The sequence below is a fragment of the Falco punctatus genome, assembly GCF_963210335.1.
Source record: "Falco punctatus genome assembly, chromosome: 8".
NCBI lineage: Eukaryota > Metazoa > Chordata > Aves > Falconiformes > Falconidae > Falco > Falco punctatus.
In genome coordinates, this window is record NC_137588.1 from 22,615,861 (window position 1) to 22,643,586 (window position 27,726).

General features: G+C 37.2%; 1 protein-coding gene across 2 annotated transcripts in view; it reads left to right on the plus strand.

The window, feature by feature from the left end:
* LOC308068439 (sodium channel protein type 1 subunit alpha) overlaps positions 1-27,726 on the plus strand; it is a 182,837-nt gene that overhangs the window by 87,206 nt on the left and 67,905 nt on the right. Inside the window, exon 2 of one of the 2 annotated variants that reach the window (XM_080399068.1) lies at positions 23,691-24,009. The exons of the other annotated variant lie outside the window; for it this stretch is intronic. Coding sequence (XP_080255194.1) covers positions 23,743-24,009 — 267 coding nt within the window. The 5' untranslated portion in view covers positions 23,691-23,742. The remainder of the gene's footprint in view (positions 1-23,690; positions 24,010-27,726) is intronic. 2 annotated transcript variants of the gene reach the window in all.

The following is a 27,726-nucleotide window of genomic DNA, read 5'->3' on the forward strand; positions in this document are numbered from 1 at the left end:
TCAAACTCCTGAGCTACATTGCCTGATGTTAGTGTTGCATTCTTGAAGTGCACCTGCCTTTCTGTGGCATTTTTCAGGCTTGGCCAATGTGTTAATACAAAGTACAAAGGAAAATAGACTGTGCTAAAAATGGCTCTGAGAATCTAATGTGAAACGGTAGCAGGGTGATTGCTGTCAGGACTGACACCCTGTTAGTTTATTCTGTTGAGCCTTTCTTGTGTGATCTTGAATGTTTGCTGAAGTATTTAGACACAGGAAAGCAAGTCACAAGGAAAGAGACAGGCAGCCTTAGACTGATTGTCCTCGGTTTTCCAGGTAATCACAGGAAGTTTTCATTATTTTAAAGAAAGTATCAATGATGGGAGGGGTGGGAAGTAAAAGCTTTAGCCCGTCTTTAGGGTTGTCACATTTTTATTGAATATGGCATAGTATAATCAGTACAATTTCAAGGAAATTCTGGGAAACAACAGCAATTTGCATAGTATCTTGTGTCAGAAATGAATAATTTTAAAATCTGGCTATAATGATTTACAGGAAAATTATATAGATTAATGTGTTGTGGAGTCATATATCCTATGAGCTGTTTGAAACTATTTTACATTTGAAACTATTTTACTGTTTACAGCAGGAGCAAGGGTAGTTTATTACTGATCACTGGAGTCTACGTTGAAATTGTCATACTATAACCTAAACTTGCTTTAAAGTTTCAGAAGTTGTAAATGTCAACAACTGAGACAGCGGGAAAGCTAAAGTAAAAGACAGATTATTTTATCCTTAAAATGAAGGTGTCCTTGAACTAGAAAACCTTCAGAAAGTCTATGAATATGACTCTTCTCTTCAATGTATGATCTCAATGGCAAGCACTTTAAAGGAGAGCTGGTTGTTGAATTTTAAGGATGGCATCACTGCTACTATCCATATTACACTACATCCTTCCAACATGTGAATTCTGCTGCAAGAGTTTTGTACCTTAATGACAGAAGTAGATATATTTAGAGGACAAAACCACAAAGCTTAGCACTGGATTTTGTCCCTTAAATATTTTACTGAACCTTCTCTATTATTTTTGGCTTCTTTAAATTGAAGAACTAAAATTAAAGAAGTGTGAAATTTTTCCTGCTCTTGGTTATGAGAAATACTCTGGCAGTAATTAGGAGAAGTGGGTACTTCTTTGCAAATTTCTTTTGGAAAGGGGCAGAAAGCTTGCACCAATTTGTCCGTCTGTCTGTGTGTATATTTAGAACTGTGATACTCTACTGGATGAATGTCTTTTCTTTCATTTTATTAATTTTCTGAACTCCAGTACCAACTCATGTGTGAGAAAACACATTGGGTCTTTTTGACTAAACATCATGAAGAGATTTGTTGATTCTCTTCCAGTAACTGGAACATACTCTACCTTCTTTTTCTCTTTTGGTGGTAGTGGGATTTCACAAGAGACCTGTATTTGATCTGTAGACTCTCTGTTGATGCCAAAACAGATACAGCAGAAGACAAACTAAATTTGAAATAGGGCAACATATAGTCAGACTTGTAAACTGAGAAAAACTATGTTATGCTATCAGTAAGACATACTAGATAAGGAATACCATTAGGCTTTTTTTAGCATAATGCTTTAGAGCACTTAAGAGATCAGATTGCTCAAAGAGAAAAAAAAATCATAAAACTAAAATATTCTAAAATGAAGGAAAAAAAGGAACCTTTGAGTAAATTTTAACCATTAAAAGCTAAAACTGATGTATCTGACTAAACCTAATATTGTAGGGAGATGGAGAGTACCATGCAAGTTCTCAACATGTTTTTTCCCAAAACTCAGTAGTTCTGGCACATGTTACTTCCATTTTTCTAGTTGTAGGTTTATTTGTAGATTTCTATCCATGAAAACATAGAAAAGTTGGAGGGAAACAACTGAAAGGTTGGTATGGGTGAACTAATTCGTTAAATGACAAATGCAGACTTGGAAATCATCATAATTTCCATAGTGGGGTTAGTCCACTTTCTGTAAAATGTACTGATCTCTTTTTATTCAATATTAGTAATATTTATTTAAAGAATCAATGTCATGTCTTACTGAATACATGGGTGGTCAGTGTTTTCAGGCTTCCTGTCTTTTACTGATTAATGTGTCATCATTTCTGTGTCTTCCATTTCCAGCAATGTGTGTGGTTCCAGGTGCCCTTTCACGCTCTTCTAATGTGCTATTTAGCTCTGACAAAAGTAATTGATTTTATTTTGCACTTGTTACCAAAATTCTGGGTAATCTTTCCCTGCCATATTAAATACCACTTGAAAACCCATGATTCAGTCACCTTGCTATTTATTGTTTGCATTTATTAGCCAAAAAACTCTCTCTTTCCTTCCTCTGTGCTGGGAAATTCTCATTACATTGTTTTTCTGAACACAAGTTTCCATCACTTTCTGTCTCAGCAGTATTCAGTGCATCCCTGAGCATGTTTCCAGTGCTCTATTTTGAAACATTTCCGTCCTTCTTTTTATTCATTTCCTCTTTTTTCAAAAGTGTCTGACAAAAAAAAAAAAAAGACAAAACCCTGTAATTTTGGTCCCAGAAACATCCAGCTCAGTTCGTGCTTTCAAGCTTTGCCCCATCTCATACCCTCTATCTTTGTAATTTATTTCAGTACCTTGTAAACATGTAGATCAATCTTTTTCATCTTTCTCCTACTCCTTAGACAGATTCTCTAATTAACTTCAAGCATTAGCTTTTTTTAATTACTTCATAATACAATTCAAAACATTGAAGAACATCCTCCTGGTAAAACAAAACAAAACCCCAAGTCCTGTCAAGGTCAGAAAGAAAAATTTAGCAATAAATGTAGCTTGTGTGACTCAAATAAGCTTTTTTTAGTGGTGGTATGGGTCAAAGATGACAAAACTAAACAGCAACTACAGTACTTTTGAATTGAAGTAATGTATCTGAAGGAAGCTTTCAAATGCTTGGTTTTTTAAGCGCATTTTAAGCCAATGACTTGACCGTGTTCCAGATGTATTTGCGTGCAATGCTTCCATCCTCTCATCCCTCCCTGGACTCCATTTTCTACTTACTCTCTAATGGTGTTTCCTTTGGAGTGAGATCTTTCATTTTATTTAATGATTTAAAGTGTCTCACTGTTTTGTTTCAAATTATTGTTGAATTGTTTGCCAAGAGGAAATTGTGACAGAGATGTTTCTGAGGCAGTTGGTAGGTGCTCCTCCTAGGAATGTCTCAGCAGGGCTTTTTCAGTAGCTTTGTAGGATTCCTGGAGTAGGTCTATGGATAAAAGCAAGGGAAGAGGCTGGTGGGTCATTAGCAGCTGAATACTGGAGATGAATTCCATATGTCCATAGTGGGTGGGACAGAAAGTGAAGACTGAAGAAATGGGCTCATCCAGATGAGATATGGGGAGGAACTTTCTAATAGAGAGTACAGAGAAGAGCTGCAATAGAGTGTCAGAGGAATCTGTGAAATTTGTCATGAAGATCTGTAGGAAGAGGTTAGATGAAACATCTGTTGGGAAACAGATATAATGACCTTGCCTTGGGCAGGGGCGTGAACTAGGTGGCCTCTGGTCATTGTTTCCAACACATTTTTTCTAAAAGTCTACAAAAAGAAGTAGATATCTGAGGTACAACAAACTTAAAGTATATCATAAATTATATAGGGTCTAAAATAGACCTCCTAAAAGCTATCTTTACTAGGATTTCCTTTAAGTGTATAAGCATCCCCTCAAAACATTTATTCTATGGTATATACACTCTGGAACACTTCCTATATATCTAGAAAGAACAGAAAGTATGTCCTATTTTTTTTTTTCTTAGTGTTTCTTCTAGATTAAATAGGCTTTACTGGTTACCCATAGCAAATATGTGAATAAAGGGATAGAAAAAAGATGTTTGGCAAATCTGATTGATTTTTGCTTATTGTCAGAAGAATACCATGCACTTAATTAAAAAGATTTTTAAATTGATAGTTTATCTTTAGTAGAGAGAACTAGGACACTTCAAAAGCTGATCAAATAAAGTGAGTGTACCAGAGCCATTTCAATGTTTTCTATTTTATGTTAATGTTCAGTATATTTCACAGATAAGAAACCCAATCTGATATATTTATTTTCTGAAATGAAAGCTTAAATGATGTCACATGTATCATCTGAAATGTGCAGTGATGGACAGAGACAGACAGTTTTTCAGAGCTCCATACTGGCTGCATTAACAGTGCTTCATTGAAAAAGATCTTATCCAACAATTTTTTTTTCTTAAACGTTAACTATGCGATTCAAATATTATCTAGAAACCTTGCATCTGAGTATTTTTGCCTTCAGCTCAACTTATTTTCTCCTTATACACATACAGGGAGGTAGACCAGAAAGGATGACCTTTTACTATGTTTTCAGGACTTCATATTGTCTCAAAATACTCTGAATTAATAAAATGTCTGAAACAAAAAATTGCACTCCAAGGAAAATGATCTGTCCATTACAATAGCATTTTTCTTGGTCATTTTGGCTCCATCTATGCCCAGACTAACTGGCTTTGAGATAGCCTGTGTCTGCAAAGGGTCTTGTCCCTAAAAACCTGGTAGCTGTATACACCCTGTCAGCGGAGTATGCCTTCTGATGTGAGCTAACCTTGACTCATGTCCCCAAGCTCCTTGGGAAACTACTAATTCAAACAAATGAAAATTGTACCAAGATCCACTCTTTTTAACTAGTACACTATTAATTAACTAGTAGCAGTGGTGCTACCATTTTTTTTTCACTCACAAATTTTAATCCAACCTAGAAAGAACCATCGTCTCCTGTGGTTTGCTAACAACCACATTTGCTTAGGTTATCGTTACAATGAGCTGAAAATGAGCAACAACTTAGAAAACACACATTTTGCTTGCTTGTTTGTTTGTTTTAATCGATAATAGTTAATATGCAATGCCAGTCCCAAGGATTCTTACAGCTTATGGGAATTCTAGGGCTACAGCCTGGTAAAAGAAATTCTCTTATCTTTTAGACAGAGTGTCTGGTAGTTTTGACTCTAGGTTGTATGCTGCCCAGCTGCTGAACAGGCTGACTGTGTGTCTGTCACCTGTGGCCATTGACCCTAGATTTACCCTCTACTTTCCCCTCAAGACAGGTTTGTGTACATCTGGGAAGTCTAAGTTCAGACTAATCCTGAACCAGCACTAAATAATATTTAATCGCTGTGATAGGAGAAACAAAAATGCATACTGCTCAAGAATAGAGATTGACAGATTACAAGACATGCTAACAAGAGAAAGCGAAGTGGCTGATACAGTAACCCCTCTCTTATGTCTGCATGCCTAATTCCAAGACAATAGCTAGCATTGGGTTTCTTGGGGGAAAAGAAAATAGAAAAAAAATGGAGCTGAGGAAAAAATTATCAATTATTTTTTAAAAATACAGGGGAGTAGTAAACATTCAATTTTATTTTTAAAAGCTATTTCTCTGTTACAAAACAGATGTCTTCAGCACATTAAGTACTATGTAACTGTCTAATAGTAACAACAGTGTTTTATTTAAATTTTTCTCTCCCTTTTTCTTTGACCTCTTTGCACGTAACATTTCTATGAGTGTCTCAGCAGTGACATTTATTTCTCAGGTTTGTGTACTTTGTAGGATTCTGAAATGCAGGAAACTGGTTGGTTTTGGCAATAGTTTTTTTTTCCTCCTGTGATTAAAGTAAGATTGACTATGATATAAGGCTGAAGTTTCATAAGACAGGTCTAAACTTATGTATTTAAGTCTACATTTAGGCACTCAGGTAAAAAATACAACGTCTCAAAACCGAGTGACAAGAATTTCACATTGCCTTTTGTATGAATTCTTGATTGCTCCGTGCTTTGGAAAAGTCTGGCTTATGCCTTTAGCTGTCTGTTCAGATAAATTCCAGATATGAAATATGAGCCTATTGCTCTCTTTCATGTGAGAAAAGATTGTGAAGATGGCTAAATAATGGCTGTGAGTAGCAATTAGCATTATTATGAAGTCCACACAGTAAGCAATTTCCCCTTCTCTTTAGAGGCCTGCCGGCCTGGTTTTCACTCTGTAATGCTGCTGATTCAGGGGGCTTTCCTGAAGCAGTAATTATTAACTGCTTTGGGGGATTAAAACAAGAATGTTGTTTTATTTTTTTGAGACATCATTATATTATCTCAACTAAAATACTCTATTGCAATGTTATAGGGTGTATTTTTACTTCTGGAAGTTTCAGGAACTTTGCTCTTACAATGCTCTCTTGGGCTGTAGTTCGGAATGCATTCCTTCATATTAGTCTTCAAAAGTATACAGTCTTGAACTTTAACCTCTCATAAAATCCAGATTCTTACCCACAAGTTGATTTATTTTGCTTTGTGTCCAACGTTACCTGTTGCCATGCATACATATGGATGTTTTTGTGTGCCTGTAATAGACAGGCCTTCACATATGGCACCAACCTGTACAGGCTATTCCAACACAGAGAGAAAGGGAATCATTGCTCCAACTAGCATAAATCCAAATACAAGGAAATATGCTCAGATGGCACAGACAGAAAGAAGACCTTTAAGGTGAAGGAGTAGTATTGGTAGCTGAGCAGCCTAACCACTGGAGAGTTTTGGAAGGTATCTTGAAAAAAGAAGAGGTTAAAGGAAGAGTAATGAGGCAGCTTTGCAGATATTTGTGGCTCCCTAAATGAGATTGGGAATCTTCTTCAAAAGCACAATGTTGATGTAAATTTAAAATTTGAACAATGGCATTAACATCTAAAAAATGGAATTTGAAATAATGAAGAAAAACTGCAAAGACGCTTTGAGAGGAAACCAGTCATCTGTTTTTCTGAGAATTTATACAGCAGGATAACATAGCCTAAGCAACTAGTTAGAAAATCGCCCTGGATATAGGCAGGTTTTGTTTGGTAAGGCCAAAGAAATTTTCCTTCTTTGTAAGCATGATGGGAAACAAAACTGTTTGACAGTGATAACCTTGTGGACGGCTAAGAAAGACTGTATCTTAGATATGTGTGGGGAGGGGGGAAAGTACAGTAAGATTTAGACAGTTGGACTCCAAAACTTAAACGAAGACATCTGACACGTAAGAGTCAGATTTATCATGACTGCTAGTAGCACAGACACCGCCAAGCTCAGTCGCCCTTAGGCGGGAGTTGCTAGCCTTTCATCTCCCAAGCTGCTGTGATAAGCACTGTCATGGCTTAACCCCAGCCAGCAGCTGAGCACCACGCAGCCCCCCCGGTGGGACAGGGGGGTGAATTGGAAGAGTAAAAGTGAGAAAAGTTGTGGGTTGAGATAAAGACAGTTTAATAGGTAAAGCAAAAGCCACACGCACAGACAAAGCAAGCCAAGGAATTTTTTCACCACTGCCCATGGGCAGGCAGGTGTTCAGCCATCTCCAGGAAAGCCAGGTTCCGTCACGTGTAACAGTTACTTGGGAAGACAAATGCCATCACTCCGAATGTCCACCCTCTTTCTCCTTCTTCCCCCAGCTTTATATACTGAGCATGACATCACATGGTATGGAATACCTCTTGGGCTAGCTTGGGTCACCTGTCCTGGCTGTGTCCCCTCCAAATTTCCCATGCACCTCCAGCCCTCTCGCTGGCAGGGCCCAAGAAGCTGAAAAGTCCCTGACTTAGTACAAACATTACTTAGCAACAACTGAAACCATGGTATGTTATCAACATATTCTCACACCAAATCCAGAATGTAGTGCTGCACCAGCTACTAAGAAGAAAATTAACTCTATCCCAGCTGAAACCGGGACGGTACTCTGACTCAGATGAATTGCTCCCCCTGGAAGTTGAAAACACACCAGCAATGGCAGTGGAAGGAAGTCTGAAATAATTAAAACTTGGGTCAATTGAACTGCATATATGGTCAATAGGATGTTTCTGAAGGGAGCCTGGAGACCAAAATAGCTACAGCTGTCCATGCTGCCAGCTTCCAGCAGGGCCCATGTGGTCTGGACAGCTCAGGTGCTGTTCTGAAAAGGTAGTCTTCAAAGGTGTGTAAACCCGTTTACTGCAATGTGAACACATCTTGGCTGTCTGCTTTGAGCGCACAAGAACAAGAGTAACTCAAGAGAGGTATCTTCCTAGGAAAGCTCAGAGATCTGCTGCTGCGAACTTGGAGATTTGCAAGCCTCCCTAATCCAGGAGGACTTTCTATAACAGGCAATACGGACAGGTTCCTATCACCTCAGGAGCAGCTTGTGATGGAACGCAGTTTTAGCTGCACACTGTCAAATGTAGTACAGGTGTAGCCTGAGAAAAATGGGTAGTAAAATTAAACAGAACTTGAGATTTATCAGCAGCAGTATGAAGTTTTATCTGCTCATATTTCGAAACAGGCATCTTAAGATTTGGTACTGTACTATATTGTGCATCTTAACTGAGGTCCTGTCATTGTAGGGGACACAGTCAGTAAGCAGACAGGCTGTGTAAGGTACCCAGTCACAGTCTTATGCTTAGGCCATCTGTTATATGTGAGATCATTGTGTTCTCACTGGAAAAATGTATCTTGCTCCACACTCTCATCTGTCTTTAACCGTCTTTTATAGTGGTAAGGGTTTTGATCTCGACCTTTTTCAGTTTTGGAAAATTTTGGATACACTCACTTTGGATACCCACTTGCTGGCTTGCTCCAAGCTTCTGTGGTCAACCCGTAATTCACCCAAGAGCTGCCTCATCACCAGGCCCAGCAGAGAGCCTGACTTCACAATCACGTACCTGAACACCCAGCCCCAATCCGACCAAGCCCAAAACACTCCCTACGCAGCGCTCTGCTTCCAGCAAGCCCAGCTGCCTGGGAAGGCTGGAGAGGACATGGAGGGAGGGAGCATACTTGCCTTCATTCTCACCCCATAGGACCCGTTTACTTAGGGACAGTGTTAAGTTCAAGGCCCTCATGGGCTTGCCAGAAAGTGAAAAGATTTCATGGAGGAAGAAAGTTTGAGCAAGAAAAGTAAAGACAGGAAGGCAGAGGAAAACTTTTGATTACATTTTCATACCTTTTTTTTCATGTTTTTCTCCAGGCTGACTCCCTGACCCCATCCTCAACCTTTCCCACTTTGCGAATCACTGTTTTATAGCAATTATTTCTAATGACATTGTGTGTTGTATGACATTACATGCCATAATGTGAAAAGCATTTTACCATCCCACAACCTGAAATATGAAAAAAAAATTGCACTATAAGTGACAAAAGACCTCCATCATGACGAATTTATAAACACTCTACAAAATTTTTAATAAGTACTTATTGGATGATGGATGATATATGTATATATATATGTATATTTACTTTTTTGCTGTAGTACTTTTATTAATTTATTATTATATTATAATAAATTATTAATTTATTAATAAAATTAATAAATATCCCTCTAACTCGTATTTCTTTTTTATGCATTATTCCTACAGCACTGAAATACCAAAGTGCATTCAGAAAAAGAAACTGCATTTTTTAGCACATATGAAAGTCAGATGGTAACATTTCAGTATGTAAAAGAATGCTAAAGGGAAGTATTCTTTCAGGTTAATGTGCCTCTAAGGTAAGACAAAAGGATATGAGTTGAAGTTACATGTTTACCTAGCACGGATCAGAATTATTATTCAAGATATAAATCAAATATATCAATTAAGTAATAGGACTTACCTGCTTGACTGAGGTCTCTAGCATGCTTTGAGAACAGCTTCAATAGAATTAAGAGTTCATCTCATTACAAACATACAACTTGATGCAATTTTAAACCATAGAGAAAACCAATAATTTTAAGACTAATAAATACGGAAAACTGGATACACAGGCATAATAAACCAACTCCTACTCAAAACTGCTAAGACCTGAACATTTTTCTGTATCTATGCTTTTCATAGGCCTTTTCCTCAAAAACAAATTAAGATTTGTTTGATGTCATTCCCACTTACAAATATTGTCCACAATTTGTCCTTTACCTTGTAATCAATGTAACCTTATCATTTCTAAGCTTCTGAATCGTGCAGGTTTCCCTCAGACTTAAATGTCCTTCAATTCCTTGGGGCCATGACCTCTGCGTTGAGTTGATCTCTCCTCTGACAATGTTCATTGTTCACATACTAAAGACTTGCTTTTCATAACTGGTTATTCTTATCTTTATGTAGTGCACTTGTTTCTATTGTTGTGCCCTCTCTCAAACTCATTTACAAACAGGTTTAAAAAATGAAGTTTCCTCTTTTGGCTGCTCATTGTAAGCTTTTTTATACAAATACATGTAGGCTGTGTATGTGACACCTGCAGAGACATCACTCAGCTCTCAGAGTCCGGCAGGGAGTAGTGCCCTGTCTTCAGATGTGTTGGTCAGACCAGAAGGGCGATGTGCTGAGGAATGCCTCTGCATCATTCCTCAGCCAGCTGTACTGCAAATCAATACCTGACTCTGGGAGTTTGAGTGGCTAAAGCTTTCTTTCATCTAGTAGGGCTAGAACTAGCTTTCACGCTGGGTCTGCTATTAGCAGAGTAAAGAGTTATGGGACAACAATGACTAATCTTATCATTTATCTTCAAACTATTCAAGATATTGCCCTGGATACCCAATGCCAAGATACCAGAAGATATTATAAATCACTACTATAAACTAAAAATTACTATTTAGAAAAAGTGTTCCAAAACAATTTAACCTCTATTACAACATTAAAAATGACAATTTAGAACAGCAATAAGAAGCTCAAATAAAAAATTGAAGAGTACTTTCAGTCATTAAACAGACAAATGTGTGGTTTTGAATAAGAATAGCTTCAAGTACTTTAGTCACCAATCACAAATCCTTTAAAATGGGTAAACTGTTATTCCCTTATCAGAAGAGCTGAGGTTGAAAGAGATGTGGTTTGCTGTTAGTCAGATCTGCCATTATTTACTGTGGTTTTCACTATACCATGTTGCTTCTCCTCTTTGAGTTCTCATCATAGAGGTGGATCATGTGAACAGATTCACATGATACAGACCATGTCATTTCAGTTTCAATTCAAGATAGAATGCAAGAAAGAAACCTTTAAAATTATTAAATATTTTATTACTTCATTAGCTTCTTTAACAAAGTTTAGCTGCGCATTTGATGGGCACTGAATGATATTTATATGAACTGCAGATCTCAAGCCTCTTTCCTTTTTATATTTCTGTACCTATATCTGAGAATGGTCTCTTTGCAAAATAATCACTAAATGTGTACTGTAATTACATTTCTAACCACATATCTTAATACTATATCAGATAAAGTAAATGTCACTTGGTTTTTAGTAGATGATCTGGTCTTCAAGAAAGTACCAGAAGTGGCTAAGAACTTAAATTACAGCCTGTTGCTGTAAAATTTGTTATAATTTATGCTATTTTTAAGTATATAGCTATGTTTCAGAAATTTCTGATTAATGGTTTTCTGTTTTCAGATATCACGTGGTACCCCTTAGTTCTGCTGCCTTTTGACTTTGCTGTTGCCTGCAATATACATTTTGTCTGTTTACTCAGTACAATTAATAGCATTAAGTTCACTGATTTCTAAATGTTCTGGGCTGCTAAATGCTTAAAGTCTCTGAATATAATATATTCTTACTTATGTTAAATAAGCACATTTCTTTAATTTTTCATCTTGACCAACCATAGGATTAAAAAACCCAGAAAACTCACAAATCCCAATACCACTAGATTTCATAGTCTATAATTTTATGACTTCTAGGTTTTGACTGGATCACCTATTATATCTTTACATTCCTATATTTTCAAAAATCAAATTAACACCCTGAACATTTATTGTAGGGTTAGAATATAAAATATTAAATGACTGGAAACTCACCAACACCTCAAAAAAAAATAATAGTGAAATCTTTGCTTTTACATAAAAGTAAGTGTGGCTATCAGTCTTCATTCAATAGCTTTCAAACCACTGCTTCTGCAGAAACATTAATTCCCAGGCCCTGCCTTTCTTTGCAGATCTGAAGCTTTTTACAGTAAGGCATCGCTCAAAGGCTGTGGCAGAGGCAGCACGTTCTGCTGCTGCTGCTTGTAGTCAACCATTTCATAGCAAAAACTTTTTCATTGTTTCTAGGAATTGTCACGATTTTTTTGCCCTTCATACAACCGAAAATACCGTAAGTATCACAAAGGACGTTTTTAGATCTCAAAAAAACCTAAAAGCTGGAGGAAATAAATGAGAATAAAAAAAACTTAATGAAATAAATCTTGAGAAATGCGTGGGGTATCTTTCATACACAAAGCCCAGTTCAGCTAGGTCTTCTAAATCCAACTGTGATCATTTGCAATGATACATTACAGTTTATTATTCTGTGATACTTCTTTCTTTTTATGCTTAAACCCTTATAATTTTAAATATTATGTTTTAATTTATGCTTTCTGGGCTAAGATGTTCCATGGCTACACAAAATGCTCTTACAAGTTATGAAGTATCTATGTGAAACTTTAGGTGGACACTAGAGCTCACCAAGGCTATTGATCTGAGTTCAGGCTTCTTGCAAATCCCCTGACATCTTCTAGAAGTGAACGTAGCATTTAGATTTAAGCATATGGATAATATAAAGAAATCAGCTTTCTAAAGTTTAGAGTTTTGTAGAACTGTAGCTCTATGTGTATGCTAAGATACTCCTAACCAAACTCTCCCAAAACTCTTGTCACTGTTATGAAAGCATGAAGAATATGAAAGCTAACAGTAAACCAGAAGCATATTCAGCTGTAGAGAAATAGCACAAGGGCAGAAATGGGTGGATGGGCAGGTAAATACACCTGTGACACATCCACCCAGGAGGTGAACATACCTTTTTTAGTTTTAACTCATTTTTAGCAATTCTTTCTGTGAAGTTGCCAGCTGGGTCACCCCACAGCCAGCTTCCAGGCTGCCCCACAGGGTAGTGGTGCAAGCAAAGAGCAAATCTGACCTTTAGCCTTAGTCTTAGCATCGCTTCAGTAAAACAGTAGAGATGTAATCATGGGATTACAGTTGGCGTGTTTGTAAACCGGAGATGATGAAGAAAAATCATTTTGGTAAGTGGCATGATAACTAAATAGCAAATTGGTGGATGGATTTTGATGAGTTGGTGGGTATGACCTGGTGCAGGAAGTGGGAATAATAAAAACAAGAGGTTCTCCTTGACCATTTTGAGAAAAGCCTTGTGTGAGTGACAGCTTAAATGACTCAGACCGTATCCAAAGATTAAGCTAAGAGTTACTAAGAAATTCAGAGCAGTAGTAATGAAGGAGGGTTTAGAAGTTTTACTTTTGGTTTTATCTCTTTTAGTCTGTTCAGAGTAAAACATAACTGTATCAAAGACTTCTGCAAAGTCTTTGTGTTGCTTGCTTCAAATGCTGCTTTTCTGAATCATGTGCTTCAGCTGCTGCCTCTCTAAGTGGTGAGCTGCACACCAGTGCTGGAAGTTTGAAGCTTTGTGATAAATCTCCTAAGACACAATGAGTATGGGAATATGCACTGGTGCTGAGATTTTAGGGAGGCCACTGAGCCATAGGTGGTGTTTGTAGGAAAGGCAGCCTTTGCCTAGCAGGATGTGGCAGAGAGACTTACCCAGCCAACATGTAACCTACGGGGAGTACCATCACCTCAATAGCAAAAGAAAACAGAGATATGGAAAGTAGCATAATGTGCTTGCTTGCTTGAGTAGTAGTAGCAGCAATAAGTCCTGGATGTTAGTGTAAATTAATTTCTCTAATAATCAATAGAGTAAATTAACTGTGCAACTATACTACGTCTAGGGCACAATGCATCAGGGCTTGAGCACTGTCATGTCTTAGGACTGCTGTCATATATAGCCATGCCTGCACACAAGACTGAGACATAGTGGCCTCATCAGTGATTTGACTAACATTGTTAATTCAAATTTTGTTGTAAATCAGTTCAAAAGTTGTTCAGGAAATAGGTGGGAGTTGTTTACTTTTTTTTTACTTTTTTTTTACTTTTTGACCAGGTCTGTGTTTTGGACAAAGTTTCTTTACAGCAGTGACGTGACATTTTTTATTCCTTGTAAAACATTTTGAGAGCTATCTGTATATATAAAATAGTTTTTGAAGTTAAACAAAGTTGTGTCTGCAAGAACAGATATTAATTATGCAATTGTAAAGAGAAATCATTAATCTTGTAGTAATAAGCCATTTCTCACATATTATTAGCAAATTATTAAAAAGTTGGAAGCAGCCTACTAAGAAATAGCAGAACCCTCTTACTGTTGATAAAAATGGTTGCTCGTCTGTGAGTTCAGGATCACAAAACGGCAGAGGGATATGAGGGGAGAACCATAGATGTGTTGCTTAGCAGGATCAGAAGCGGCCAGTAAAAAAGGATACATTGCCTTGCACACATAAACAGCAATGAAAATGCCATGTGTTTACAGGCATGTGTTACATGTTGCATATGTAACATGACTTTAGCATATAGCATACAAATTATTTTGACAAACACTTGATTCACATGTAGCCCCTGTAATTGTTGCATCTCATAAAATCTAAGAAAGGCTAACGGCTGCAGGGAGGGGTGATGGACATAGGAGCTACACAGAAGTCACAGTGGCCATAGCGCTTCCTAGGCTGCAGGGTTGGTTTGTGTCCGGAGCATCTCCTGCTTCTGGAGCACACCTTCTTTTCAGAGACAATTTGTGAGATGGATCCCTCACTTTGGGTGCTGCACTGCACTGACTTAGCATATGATAGCCTGCTTCTAAAACGGAACAGATGGGACTGGCGACTGCCTCCTCTATGCACCGTGCACAAGCACATGCTGAAACACGCCTTGAGTGCACAGTGGGTGAAAGTAAGGAGGTAAAGTATTGAAACTTGTCTCTAGTATTTCATTGGAGAAAGCTGAAACTCAGCTCTTCTACCTTTCACATGATGTCTGGATTTCCTGTGCAGTACAAAAAGTATTTACAGGCTCCTACGGCATGGGAATTTTTGTCACTTCATAACAGTCCCATCATTTTTGCTTGTAAACCAGCAATTCTTCTGATTTCCATAATTACTGTTGATTTTTTTCCTGTGATCTTGTGTGTTAAATATGTTCCTGTTGTCCCTACATCTGCTTTTTTGATTCAGGGGAACCTCAAGAGTGTAATCAGTACTTACTGTTCTATCTGTTTGCAAGAAAACTATTAATGTAACTGTTCAGAAAGTTTTGAAAATATAAAAATTTCTGTCATTACATCTTTAAGGCTTCTGGCCCTTCCGCTGATCATGTGAGAGAGCAAGTACCAGAATGCTGTTAACAGAGTTAGGTTAAGTAACCCACAAAATCAATAATTTGGCAATTATAATTTAGTAACTTTTTGGTATGGAGAAGTCTCTGGGTTTGTTAGCTCTGCAAATTTGACATTGTTCCAGGATATGGAGCAATCTGTTTTCCATCAGCTTTTATTTCTTGTTTCCCAAGTGTGGTAATATGTCAAAAACAGAACTTAAATCTTGGCTTGAATTCAGTTTTACCTTAATGTAAAAGGAATCAGTAGTGTTATATAATTTACACTGCATAGCCTACATTGCTTTGTTTATATTTTTAACCAAAGAAAGTTGCTGTTATGTTTGCTAAGGTAAATGGAAACAGATGTTTCAGGCATTGCTTAAGAAAATCAGTCTTGAATTAATAATGTAGATTGCCAATAGAAGGGATCCCTGCTCTGATCAAATGAAAGAAAGCAGAAAGATTGCTACTCTGTACTGCAGTCATTTGCTGCACAAGACACACTGCAGGAGCACAGTAAGCATGGAATTCATTCAGCTTGGTAGCAGTCCAGTAGTTCTAACCTATTAAATGTATTTGCTCAGTTGGAGTAGTAATGCAGATGCATTGTGACTTGTCCCATTAAAATATTTTTTTCTTTCTATAGAACTGCATAACTAATTTGGTTTTTTTTTCAGTTTTCTAAAATTGAAATTACTTGGTTGCAGTTAATGGACTTAAACTTACAAAGCAGTAAGCAGAAGCAAGCTATTTTTAGCTAAAGCAAAGACTAGTACCTTTATCTCAGTTTAGAGATATGTTAGTTAAATGTAAAAACATGAGAATAGCAATGTCAGCAATGTTTACGTATATATAATTAATAGTGACGAATACTATGCTGTGTCCACATCATATGGTTTTCTGATTTCTGCTAATAAAGAAACAAGGATAGGACTAAGAATCTACATATTAGGAGTGAAAAAAGCTGCAGCCACACAAAAGTCTGCTTTAACTGCAGAGAATAACAGTTCCTAGTACAGATAGCTCACAGGGAGCGTTCTTGTTTTCCCAGCATGGGGGTTTTGCTTGGTTAGTTATTTTGTTTGGGGAAGGCTGGCTTGTTTTATTTTGGTTTATTTTTCAAAACTGACACGTCTGTTCTCTTCCTGAATCAATGAAATTAATTTGGAGTGAAAACTAGAACTAAACCTTCTTTTTCCCATAGGTATTCCTAATTTTTTTCTTCTCAGCTATGAGTACAACTCTGATGATTTTCAACTGACTCTTCTCAAGCGAATTTATTAGATATAATAGAGAAATAGCTCTAGGAGCAGGCATCAGAAACCATGATTGCCTTCCCAAACAAAAGCTTACCATTAAGATGCCAAGTGTATGTTTTCTTATGGTCTTGCTTTCTATCACGTTAATCTTGATTTCATTCTTACATAGTGACAGCAGAGCACTGCAAAGACAGATCAGATGGTCTGTTGCCTGTGGTGGTGTAAGAGTTTTGCTGATTGATGGAAAACGTGGCTTTGAATTCCCTGGAACTGATGAGGAAGTTTAGCATAGATACTCATGTAATGAGATGTAAGCTAAGCAATTATACAACAGCATGGAAATCATAGACATTAGCTGAATTTCCTGTCTTTGTGTGTTCTGCTTTCTGGCTGTTGTGTAGCCTAGACCGGGGCACCAAACTGCCTTCCTAAATCACATAGTTAGCTGTGGCTATTTGCAACTCTGTGGCAAACTAAATGGTCATCCTCTCCCCCCATCACTCCCCTTCTGTGACTCTTCCCCTGTGCCAGTAACCTTGCTGTGTATCAGGTTAGGTAATGCAAGTGTCTAGCTACAAAGCATAGACTTTCACTTGAGCTATTATAAACTATTTAATTGCTTCCAGTATTTCAGATAATTCATTTATAGCTCAGTGCATATGTATGTCCCCTATTCTGATGTCTGCAGTTTTAAGGCACCTACATTTTAGTTTAAATTAATATGCATTCAATAAACACAGTTAGCCAGGTCCAGGTAATCTAATGCTAGCTAGTCCCTGTTCTCAGATCTGCATTACCCATGCTGAGAGGGAACATCAAGAAGATGGTGAGAAAAGATACACAAGAATCTTATTATTGGGCTGGTAATATGCATGTTTCCCTTGTAAAGCTGTCTATGAGAATTAAATTTGATTTTGTATATGAGCTACAGGGAGTCATAAAAAGTTACATACTCCCAATACTCTAATCTGATTTCTATTCTTCTGCCAAGTGCGTTCCTTTGGGTATGCTCCCTACCTTTGCTACCTGTAGTAGCCCTAAAATAGAGATAAACAGGCCAGATAGAGGCTTGGTTCTGTGAAGAAAGGAACAGGGGTTTCTCCGTAGCTAAGGCCTCACATACAAAAGTACAGTAACTGGCCATACCTTCCTTCCCCTCCTCCCACAAATCCACACTTTGAGGAAGGTAATTTATATTTATTCCGTATTCTGAAGACAAAAATCATAACAAGTAGTTGATAAATCAAAAATGATGAGAAACTGTGACAATAAACATTGAGTAATGCAACAGAGATTTGGGCTCTGTGAGTTTACATGTAGATTCACTGATTTACCTTTATTTTGTAGTAGCCGTGGTCTGTTAGTTGTGCCTTGAATCAGCCAGGCATATCACTCATAATTCGCTAATACTTGGTTGATCTCTTTATAAAAATGAAGTTACCAATGTTATATCACTGCATCTCTATAGGGCACTTCAAAATATTAATGCTACTGTTTACTATTCTGATGCTTTTTCAGAATAGTGAGGTGCATGATTTTTAATAGAACTGATCTGTTAATTTATGCCAAAATCAAAACCATGAAGTGTATCACAGGGCGAAGGCAATGTGAAGGGCAAAGATTAAATTCTGCTTGCTTTAGCAGAATTCTCTTGCCTGAGTTTTGCCTTAGCAATCAGTTTCACAGTGCTGTGAAGTACAAGGAAACAGCAAGTCTGTACAGACATTTAAAAATGCCTTCCTGAAATTCAAAGGGAAATCAACCAGGCAGTGCAAACAATTCAGTTTCATTTGCTAATTTCTTAATATTTGATTCAATTTAATGTCATTTTTATTTTCTATTAGTTGTGGAAGGTGACTTCCTACATCACCAAGTGTAACAAACCATATTTTGTGGTGTATGTAATGAAGATTCCTGTAAGTCATTAATTCTGCAAGTAGCAGCACAAAAGAACGTGCAGTGTATTTGTTGAAAGATTCATGCACATTCCCTTTTGTATTCATCTTTCCATTTCATATTGGATGCACATTCACATCCAGCAAACCAGAGCTGCAAAATCTCAGATTGCATCATGTAGCAGTGTACGAATCTAGTCTCAATGGCCTTTCACCAAACTGAGAAACTGGAAAATAATAAATAAAAAAAAGTGGGGCAGGGGAGGCATAAATATTAATTCACCACCACTTTCAACATATGCAAAGTTTTACCTACAGAAATAAAAAGCATAAATTATTCTCTAGTTATTCTCTAGAGCATATTCTTCAGTTCATTCCTGTCACATATTTATCTCTGTATGACATGACTAGGCCATCAGGAGAGCAAAAATACCATTCTGGTCTATTCATTGTGTCTGTACATTAGAAACATATCCACATCACTCAGCATCTGCAGTGTTAGCCATAGAAGAAATTGAACATCTGTGTAGTATGCTGTAGAAAACATGGCATATTTCTGTATCGGGGGAAAAAAAAAAAAAAAAGCTCTAGCTTTTTGAAGTTAATCATATTTCTATGCTAACTGATTAAAATTAAATGCTGGCTGATATCAAAACTTATATTGTTGAGAATCTTGGCACTTGAAGGATGGAGAAAGAGGCAGGAAAAAGACGGGTTTAGACATCAGGTTTGATTTCAGTATCTGGATATAGAGGTGATCATGGAAGGCTTTATATAGGTGTTTATGTAGATGAAAGTATAAAGCGGAACCAGACCAGCTGTACCACGAGCATCGATGGAACTCGTCTGTTAATAGGAAATTCCTAGCACATAGGGTTCAATGGAACTTCAGCATCTCAATATTCAGTATATTCTGTGGCAAACAAAAGCTAAATCTTACTTCATAGGTGTTGTCACAGAAAAACAAACATCAAAGCAGGTTACAGTTTTAGATTTAAGCATATGGATAATATAAAGAAATTAGCTTTCTAAAGTTAAGAGTTTTGTAGAACTGTAGTTCTAAATGTATACTAAGGTACTCCTAACCAAACTCTCCAAAAACTCTTATCACCATTTGTTACAAAGGCATCCAGAACATGAAAGCTAATGGTAAACCAGATGCTTGTCGGGTGTAGGAAATAATCTTATTGTTTAAACCTGTCTCTTTTTCAGATTTCTGTATCATTTAATTGACTTCTTCAAAAGCTAGTATGCAATGATATGGAATCATTGTTAGGCAAGGCACCGTCTCTCCATCTATTTGTCAACATTCCTCCTTATTTTGCCTAGAAAATTTATTTAGGTGAAATCTGAAGACTAGAAATTTGCAGAAACTGTGCATATTTGACAGCTTGAATTATTTACTATGTGTAGATTTACAGCTGTTCAAGATGTACAGTAGATCACATCCATCAGGGAAATGCTGAACCAATTGCCTGTATATTGCCCAGATGGTTAGTGTGCACATAGCTAGTCCAGTGTGGTTCTGGATGCTTCAGACTCAATATGCGTGGGCAGAACAACTGTGCATTGTGCAATTACACAGATGCAGCTGAGTAACTTATTCTGCAAGTGGTTTACAGATGGTCCATCCACACAGAGTATACTGAGTGTACTCTAGAATTATCCGGCTTACAACAATGTATACTGCAAAGTATATATGAATGTATTTTGCCTCAGCAATTTCAGAAGAAGCACAACGATTCTATTCTCAAATGTTCTGAGTACCTTATTTTCAATAATTTGTAGTGTTTTATCTACTGATACACTGCTTATAAGACAGTCACACAAGCACAACTGGAGATGAAGAGGAAAAAAATAATCTCATTCACTCCAGAAGGAGAGTAGGAAAAGTTTAGCAAGAAAACCATATTTTGTTTTCTTAAATTCTTTCGTCTGTTGAATTACCAGTGCTGTGCTAAAAGAAAAGGATCGTGTAAGCAATCTGCAGTTATTCAATTAATATTTAATAAATCACTTGATAAAAACAGAAGGATATCACTTGGTTAACTGGCCTGATATCAATTGTTATCCATACCCTACACAGATAAGTGAGAATAGATTAAACAACTATAATAAAAGCAATACAAATCTATCAGTTAACCACTGTAATATGACAGGCGAAAGTGATTTGGGATTAAGACTGTAGTGAATTCTGTAGGTATTTAATATTTACTTTTAAATTTATAGAAGGCTTGTATTTGCAATTCTGAAGATTTATGATCATTGAAATGCATGAAGAAAAGGAAAATGTATCTGGAATGTCATCCTCTAATCTGCTAAATAGAGGATAGAAAGTATTTAATCTTCATCAAGTCTCCTGAACCGTTGTAAGTACAGCCTACTTGGATTTAGATACATCTAGAGGTGTATATCTGGCTAGCGCCAAGTACATTTCACAGACCTGAGATCGTTCTAGCATTAATTATAGAGAAATTATGTAAAGTTCCTTTCTACAGAAAAAATACAGGGTTTGTTAGAAAAGCCCACAGCATTTGCTGTTTTTCACCTCAGTATGCAAACACAGTAGCTGAATCCAATGTTTTTGCAAGGTAGCTAATGGCTGTGAAGCAGCTCGCCTCTGTGCACCTGCAGGCAAATCCCGCAGGCTTTCCTCCTTGTTCCAGCACCACCTGGAGACACTCAGAGGAACAAAAAGGTGATCCTGACCGAGCACCATCGCATTTCAGGACTCGTCTGTGCTGACCGCTCCCTGGCTGTCCATTCCCTGCCTCTCCAGAACATGAGGTGGCCCTTGCTGTTGCCCAGCACCTCTCCCACTGCACCACGGCTTGTGTGACCTGCTGTGCCCTCGATGGCCACCACGGCGGGGGACACTCAGTGCTGGGTGCAGCAGAGTTTTGGACAACGAAGGGAATTTTCAAAGGAAAAATGGCAAAGGGGAAAGCCAGCTTCCTGGGTCTCACCAGGAGGAGAGGGAAAAGCAGACACGGCTGTGCAGCCGCACTTGCCGGTGTCCGTGGGGATTGTACCTGCGCTGGGAGAGGAAGGCCTTGTCCCTTCCTTTGCCAAATCAGCTGAGCAGAGCAGAGAGCCAGGCTGCCTCTCCTGGGTCTCTGTATCTCACTGAAGCCCACGGAGCAAGTAGTGTCACCTACAGCTGTGGCTCCCAGGATATTTGAATAGTGGCTCAGTGAGATAGTTTCCCAAATCATGGTGCCACTTGCAGGGATCAGTTTGGGGATCAGCAAGGTCAGCGGTGTGGTTGGTAGATTTTTTCCCCTTCTTTCTCAACATCCGCAAGGTGTGATTGAACATCAAGAATTAAAGCCCAGGTGTACAAAGTGAGATCATAATTGTTCAGTAGTTAAGAGACGGACAATTCAATTCCCGGGAGCAAACAGAACCACAACGTGGGGAGCTGGGGGCTCGCTGGGGGATGCCCTCTGTGTGGAGGAAGACAAGATTTTAAATCCTTGTTGGTTGAGGTACACTTTCTTATATCCTTTTTCCACCTAATGGAGAGAGAACAGGGTAATTCTGTTTACTTTTAGGATTAGAAAGAAGGGAAAACATTAGAGAACTGGTTTGGGCATGAGTCTGCGTTCTACATGGGTGAACATTGTGTGTATTGGTAGGTGGTTAGCTTCCTTTAATTTTTTTACTGTGAGAAATCTGCCACCTTGATTCTTTAGAAGTAATTCCTCTGATTCTGGGTGATGATTCTATATATCTGAGTGAAGTATGCTTTTTTTAGTTTTTCCAAGAAATCAAGAAAAATTGGCTTCTAGAGCCCATAACCACTTAGCCGCCTCTTTCTTATTTTATCTACTATATTCCACTACTCAATAAGTAACTGTGATTAAGGTGTTTCTGCTCACCCTGGCATTAATGATACAGGGGATTGGGGGTTTATTACTTAATATATTTTAGTGACTTTATTTTTAATTTCCCAGCTATGTTTTTCTTTCTTCTCCCTTTTATTTCTCATCTAATTTCTTCTTCTCCTTATTGACTTTTCCTTAGTAGAAAGTTTAACCCTATCTGTATTTGCTTCCCTTCCTGCTACTTTCAGAGTATTCTGTTCTTCCACCTACTTTTCTTTGTTTTATCTCTGCATTTTTATACTGCTAATCTTCCAGTCTTCCTATTTTTTCCTTTTCATATTCTTTGCTTTCTCTCTTAATTCTTTCTACATTCATTTACAGTCTCCCCTTGTTTCCATTTTTTGTTCTATTTTCCTCATCTTTTTCAGCTTCTTTCCATAAATCCTGGTTTTGTTCATACTTTTTGATTTGTTTTAATATGTTTTTCGCCCAACCATCTCTTGTATTCTTACTTCTTTGTCTTTCCATATCTCTAGCTTTTTTCATTAAGTATGACCTGCATGGACCCTTAAGCTTCCTGGAAGGTTGACTGATCATTTTGCAAGGACCCCAGCAATGGGTGGAGACTGCAAATATCTCTTTGCATTCAGGTTGCATTCAGGCATGAGGGATATATGTGCTATTGTGTGCCCAAATATGCATTTCATCTGTATGTCTGATGTCATCAGAAAATTATGCAGCAGTGTGAAAGATGCCAGATACGCAGTTTTAACAGGACTTTTTTCCCCCATTGGGTTTATTTTCTCCATTGCAATACATAAACAAGCACGTAATATACTCTGGAAGAATACTTCCAGAATTATCCAGTTACCAAGTATTGAGTAAAGAACCAGATACATAGTAACAGTTAAATTGAAATAAAAATAGGCATTTTTTCTCTATTATCTAGAATAACTACCCGTACAAAAACTTACTTGGAACAACTACTTTACTGCCTCATAATACACAGAGTTGATTTTTATTTGTTTAATAGAAATTCTCATTCTACACTGCTTGTTTTCTGATACTTTTGCTGAACTCAGTGGAAATTTCTGCAAATTAGCTCTGATGAACTACGCTATTTATGGTTACCAATATAATCCTCATTGATTCCAGAAGAGTGTGAGATGATTTTAAGATAATTAGAGTTATGAAGAAAGAATGTATCTGATTGTTCTTAAGTATCATGCTTTTGATTTTTTGGCGTAAAAGACCTAGAGTTGAGAAATTATTGCAGTTAATATAACTAGCATAAGAACCGCACAAGTGCCTCTTACAAAGGTTGAATCACCAACTAAACTGCTTATTTTATCTATCTTTACATAATTTTCAATGTTGTGTATTTGAACATTCCAACACAGCAAACCCAAAAGCATTTAAAAATAAATGCTATATCTGTCTTGGTGATTTTAACATGTTTGAATTTTATTCTCTGCTTTCTTTTAGTATTTTCCTATGCAGAAGAATAAATGGTAATTAAAATGTGCAGGATGAAAAGATGGAGCAGTCAGTGCTTGTACCACCAGGACCAGACAGCTTCCAATACTTCACTAGAGAGTCTCTCGCAGCTATTGAACAACGCATTGCTGCAGAAAAAGCTAAGAATTCTAAACAAGATCGTAAAGACAATGATGATGAAAATGGGCCAAAGCCAAACAGTGACTTGGAGGCAGGAAAAACACTTCCATTTATATATGGTGACATACCTCCAGGAATGGTGTCTGAGCCCTTGGAAGACATGGACCCATATTACATCAATAAAAAAGTGAGTCTAATATCAATTTTGTCCATATGCCGGTGTTTGGAGTGCTTTATCTTGTTCATTTAATTTTCATGGAGTGTGTCATATAGCTTGTTACTTCAGCCTGTTAATTTGCAACCGTGTAGGAAAATGTCATTCTAATAGTGTGGAAACAATTGAGCATTGCCAAAAGGACTGGGTGTACAAGAGCAGAAAATGTTTGATGCCAGTGATACATGTACATGCTGCCTTCCAGAAAGTTAGTAGATACATATTTACTATCTTCTAGTTATAAAAAGTTGATTTAGCTAATGTATGTTTTAAGAACACATTTTCCCTTGCGTACCCTTTTGCACACTGGTCTTCCTGCTTTACATAAGGAGGAATTTTGCAATGATATTATTTTTAGAATTAAATTAATAAATGTGACATTATGACTGATTGTATAATGTGGTTGTACAATGGATGTAGCAAAGAGTAAATAAGCAGTGTCAAAATCCAGGCTTCTATTCAACTCACTGCTGTCTCAGTCATTCACAAAGTGCCCACTGTCCTCTATGGTACAGGATAGAATCCATCATCCTTAATGGTTACTAATCTTTCATCCTTTTCTTTTAGCTTACATCAAAATTTATTCCTTTGATATCATTGAATTAATATCAAAGCTGAAACATAGTATGTTGTCTTTCATTATAAGCAATGTATATACAAATATGTATACATAATAGATGACATTTCAAACTTTAAAAAAGTGAATACATATATTGAAAGTGATACACCAACACGTCGCACTTTCTCTAAGGTTCTTCAGGTTTAAAACAGACAGCATGAACCAATACATGGTACATTCTGTTCCCAGAAATCTGCTTTGACAGCAAATTCTTAGGAAATGTATAGAATCAATAGAGAAACACACAAAAAGTAGAAAATATCATAAAGAGAGTGTAAAACTGATTTAGAAGTTTCTGGTGGAACTGGCCTTGAACAACCCTGGAATCCTTTCAGGATGATTCTGTCATGCAGCCCATATGCAGCAGCAAAGGTTCACTATTTATAGTGATAGCTGGGGTGGTACTTAATTATTAGATACTGTGATTATGAAAACTATCGATATCAATACAGGAGTTATTTTGATTTTCACAAAGTGCTCTGTTCTAAGTGTCTTAGCTTGCAGAGTTTTATGTGATTTATGAGCCCTATTTTGACAAGAAAGAAGATACTATGTGAAAGAATAATATTTTTATCTTTATTATTTGATGCCTCTGAAAGAGCCTTTATCTGCCATTCACAGTGTATGAAGATTTATCTTTAAATCACAGTTCTACTTTTGCAAAGATAAAAGATGCGTTTCTGTAAAAGCAGGCCTTGTAGAGTACTGTACTAATTGTGTCTGTTTATGATACAACATCACATACAATTATATCCCTGCTGGCCCACAGCTCATCCTGGACCTTTACAGCTGTATCAGTTGGTCTTGGCTCTCTTACTGTGAAAACAGGTACATGACAGGTATAACCTACAGGTACACTTCCAGAGCCCTAAGAAATGGGAGACCCTTTCAGTCCCTCCATGGATGGAGCTGCAAACTTTCTACGTCAGCCAGGTCTGATGACAGAGGCAAGAAACAGAGTGAAACCAGCTGAACATATTCAGCAAAGTTTCTGTACCATTTCAAAGGAAGAATACTTTATTTGTACGCTAAATAACTTTTATGGGCAAATCACATACCCGCTGGGATTCTCTTCTTTCTGCTGAAGTCCACACATCCCTTCTATGCACGTGTTTTAGTCTTCTACAGGACAGAAATAGAAACACCCTTGTCAGTCAAAGACAAGACAAAAATTTCTCATGCTCTACAATTTTCTCTGTTTTTTCTTCCTTCAAGAGAAGGGAAATAGACTTTCCTAACAGAAATGCAACACCTATTTCAATTTTACATCAGTAATTTGACTTTAAAATATCTAATTCCTAGATTTTCTTATCTATCTGTATACAAATTCTGGAAATACTTTTATCTTGTTTCACTTGTCTTTTGACAATATTGGTAGCAGTTGATGGTCTTGCAAGTCTCAGAAGGAGAAATAGTTTGAAAAAAGCCTGAAGAAGGAGGAAACATCTCTAGGAAGATGTGAAGGACTCTTAATGCTCAATGCATTTACCTCTGTACCATTTAACATTTCAACTTTCTCAATATCCCCCTCTGAATTCCACCTTGTAAAGCCAAGGAGTCAGCCAGCTCACCCTTTCCCAATGTAACACTCTGACAATTGCTGCATGATGGTTAGTTTTTATATTTCTGCCTGAGGAAGCATCTATCTGAAATGACATGGATCTAGTGAAAAACACTGGAATGAAAGAAAATTTTTATTTTGCAAGAAAGGGTTAGGACAAGTGTACAGGTTAGCAGATGCCATTGTTGCTTCAGAGATCTGTGAAGATTTCTTCATAAAGTACACTTGATTCATCGACATGAACTATCAGTTTGGCTTCCAAACTTTCAAATAGGGAATAGAAATGGGCATCTACAGCACTGATCAAATAATACCAATGAACCTGGTCACAGTTTTTATTCAAAAAAATCTGTACAAGAATTACAGGAATAACTTTCTTACTCCAAATTTGGGTCATGAGTGAAATCATCCATCATTAGCCTCATACGCAAGTATGGCATACTATTTGCTGAGGGTTTTTTCCTATTTTTGCTGCCAGACTGAGCAAGTTCACTGTATTTTTGCATGTGCTGCATGTTGAAGTGTCATCTAGAGTGTTCTTTATTTCATCTTTGGGACTATTTTTCTAAGCAATAGATTTTTGCATGCCATGATTTGATACGGTTAATTGAAGAATAAGACAGGAATAAATAAATGTATTGAGCTGGTGTGAGAGCCTTAATTTGTGGATAAGGTTAGCCCAGAGATAAAAAGTTAAAAATGGGAAGATCTGCTACAAAACCAAAACCAGATATATGTGCTAGTTTTAGGGCTTTTTAACTGTGCTTCTATGCAAGACCTACAACCAAAGAAGACGTAATCATGTCCAATGTTAATCTGAAGTTTAAAGGAAAAGGAAAAAATTGACAGTGTTTGACAACAGAACAGCCCATTATAGCAAGTTTACTATATTTAGTAAATATTGTAGTATTATTTTTTTACACTGATAGTATTATTGGTTTACACTGTATCATGGATAGCCTGAATGCCAGCAACTGTACCCTTGGAACATAATTATTTTGTTATAATAAAATACAATACCTGTTTTTAGATTCTTAATAATTATATTATCCTGAAATGCTGCTGACTGGTGGTCAATAATGCTAATCTTTAGAACTGTGAAGTTTAGCATCATAACTGGTTGTAAAGCTCTTTTTTTTTAATCCAAAACTGAGTAAAGATGAGCTTGGACCTTACTCATTTTTAGCATTCAGCTTCTGTGTAAGTGCAAATCAGTGTGTTCTCATAATAATGACTGCTAATTCATGCTCAAGCTACCACCACGAAGGATCAAGAAAGCTCTCACCACTATCTATAGAGAAAGGATCAGCTGGAAGATCCTAAGATCCTGATCTATAGGAATGCACCAACATCTGGTCCATTTGGTTTCATGCTTTAAGGGCTGGCTATTTTCTCTTAAACCCAGGTTGCTACAATAAAGAAGAGGGAAAGAACAGGTGGAAGTCAATGGGTCTTACTTTGCTTTCCTCCTGCTATAATATAGGTATAGCATCATTGATTGCCACTCTAT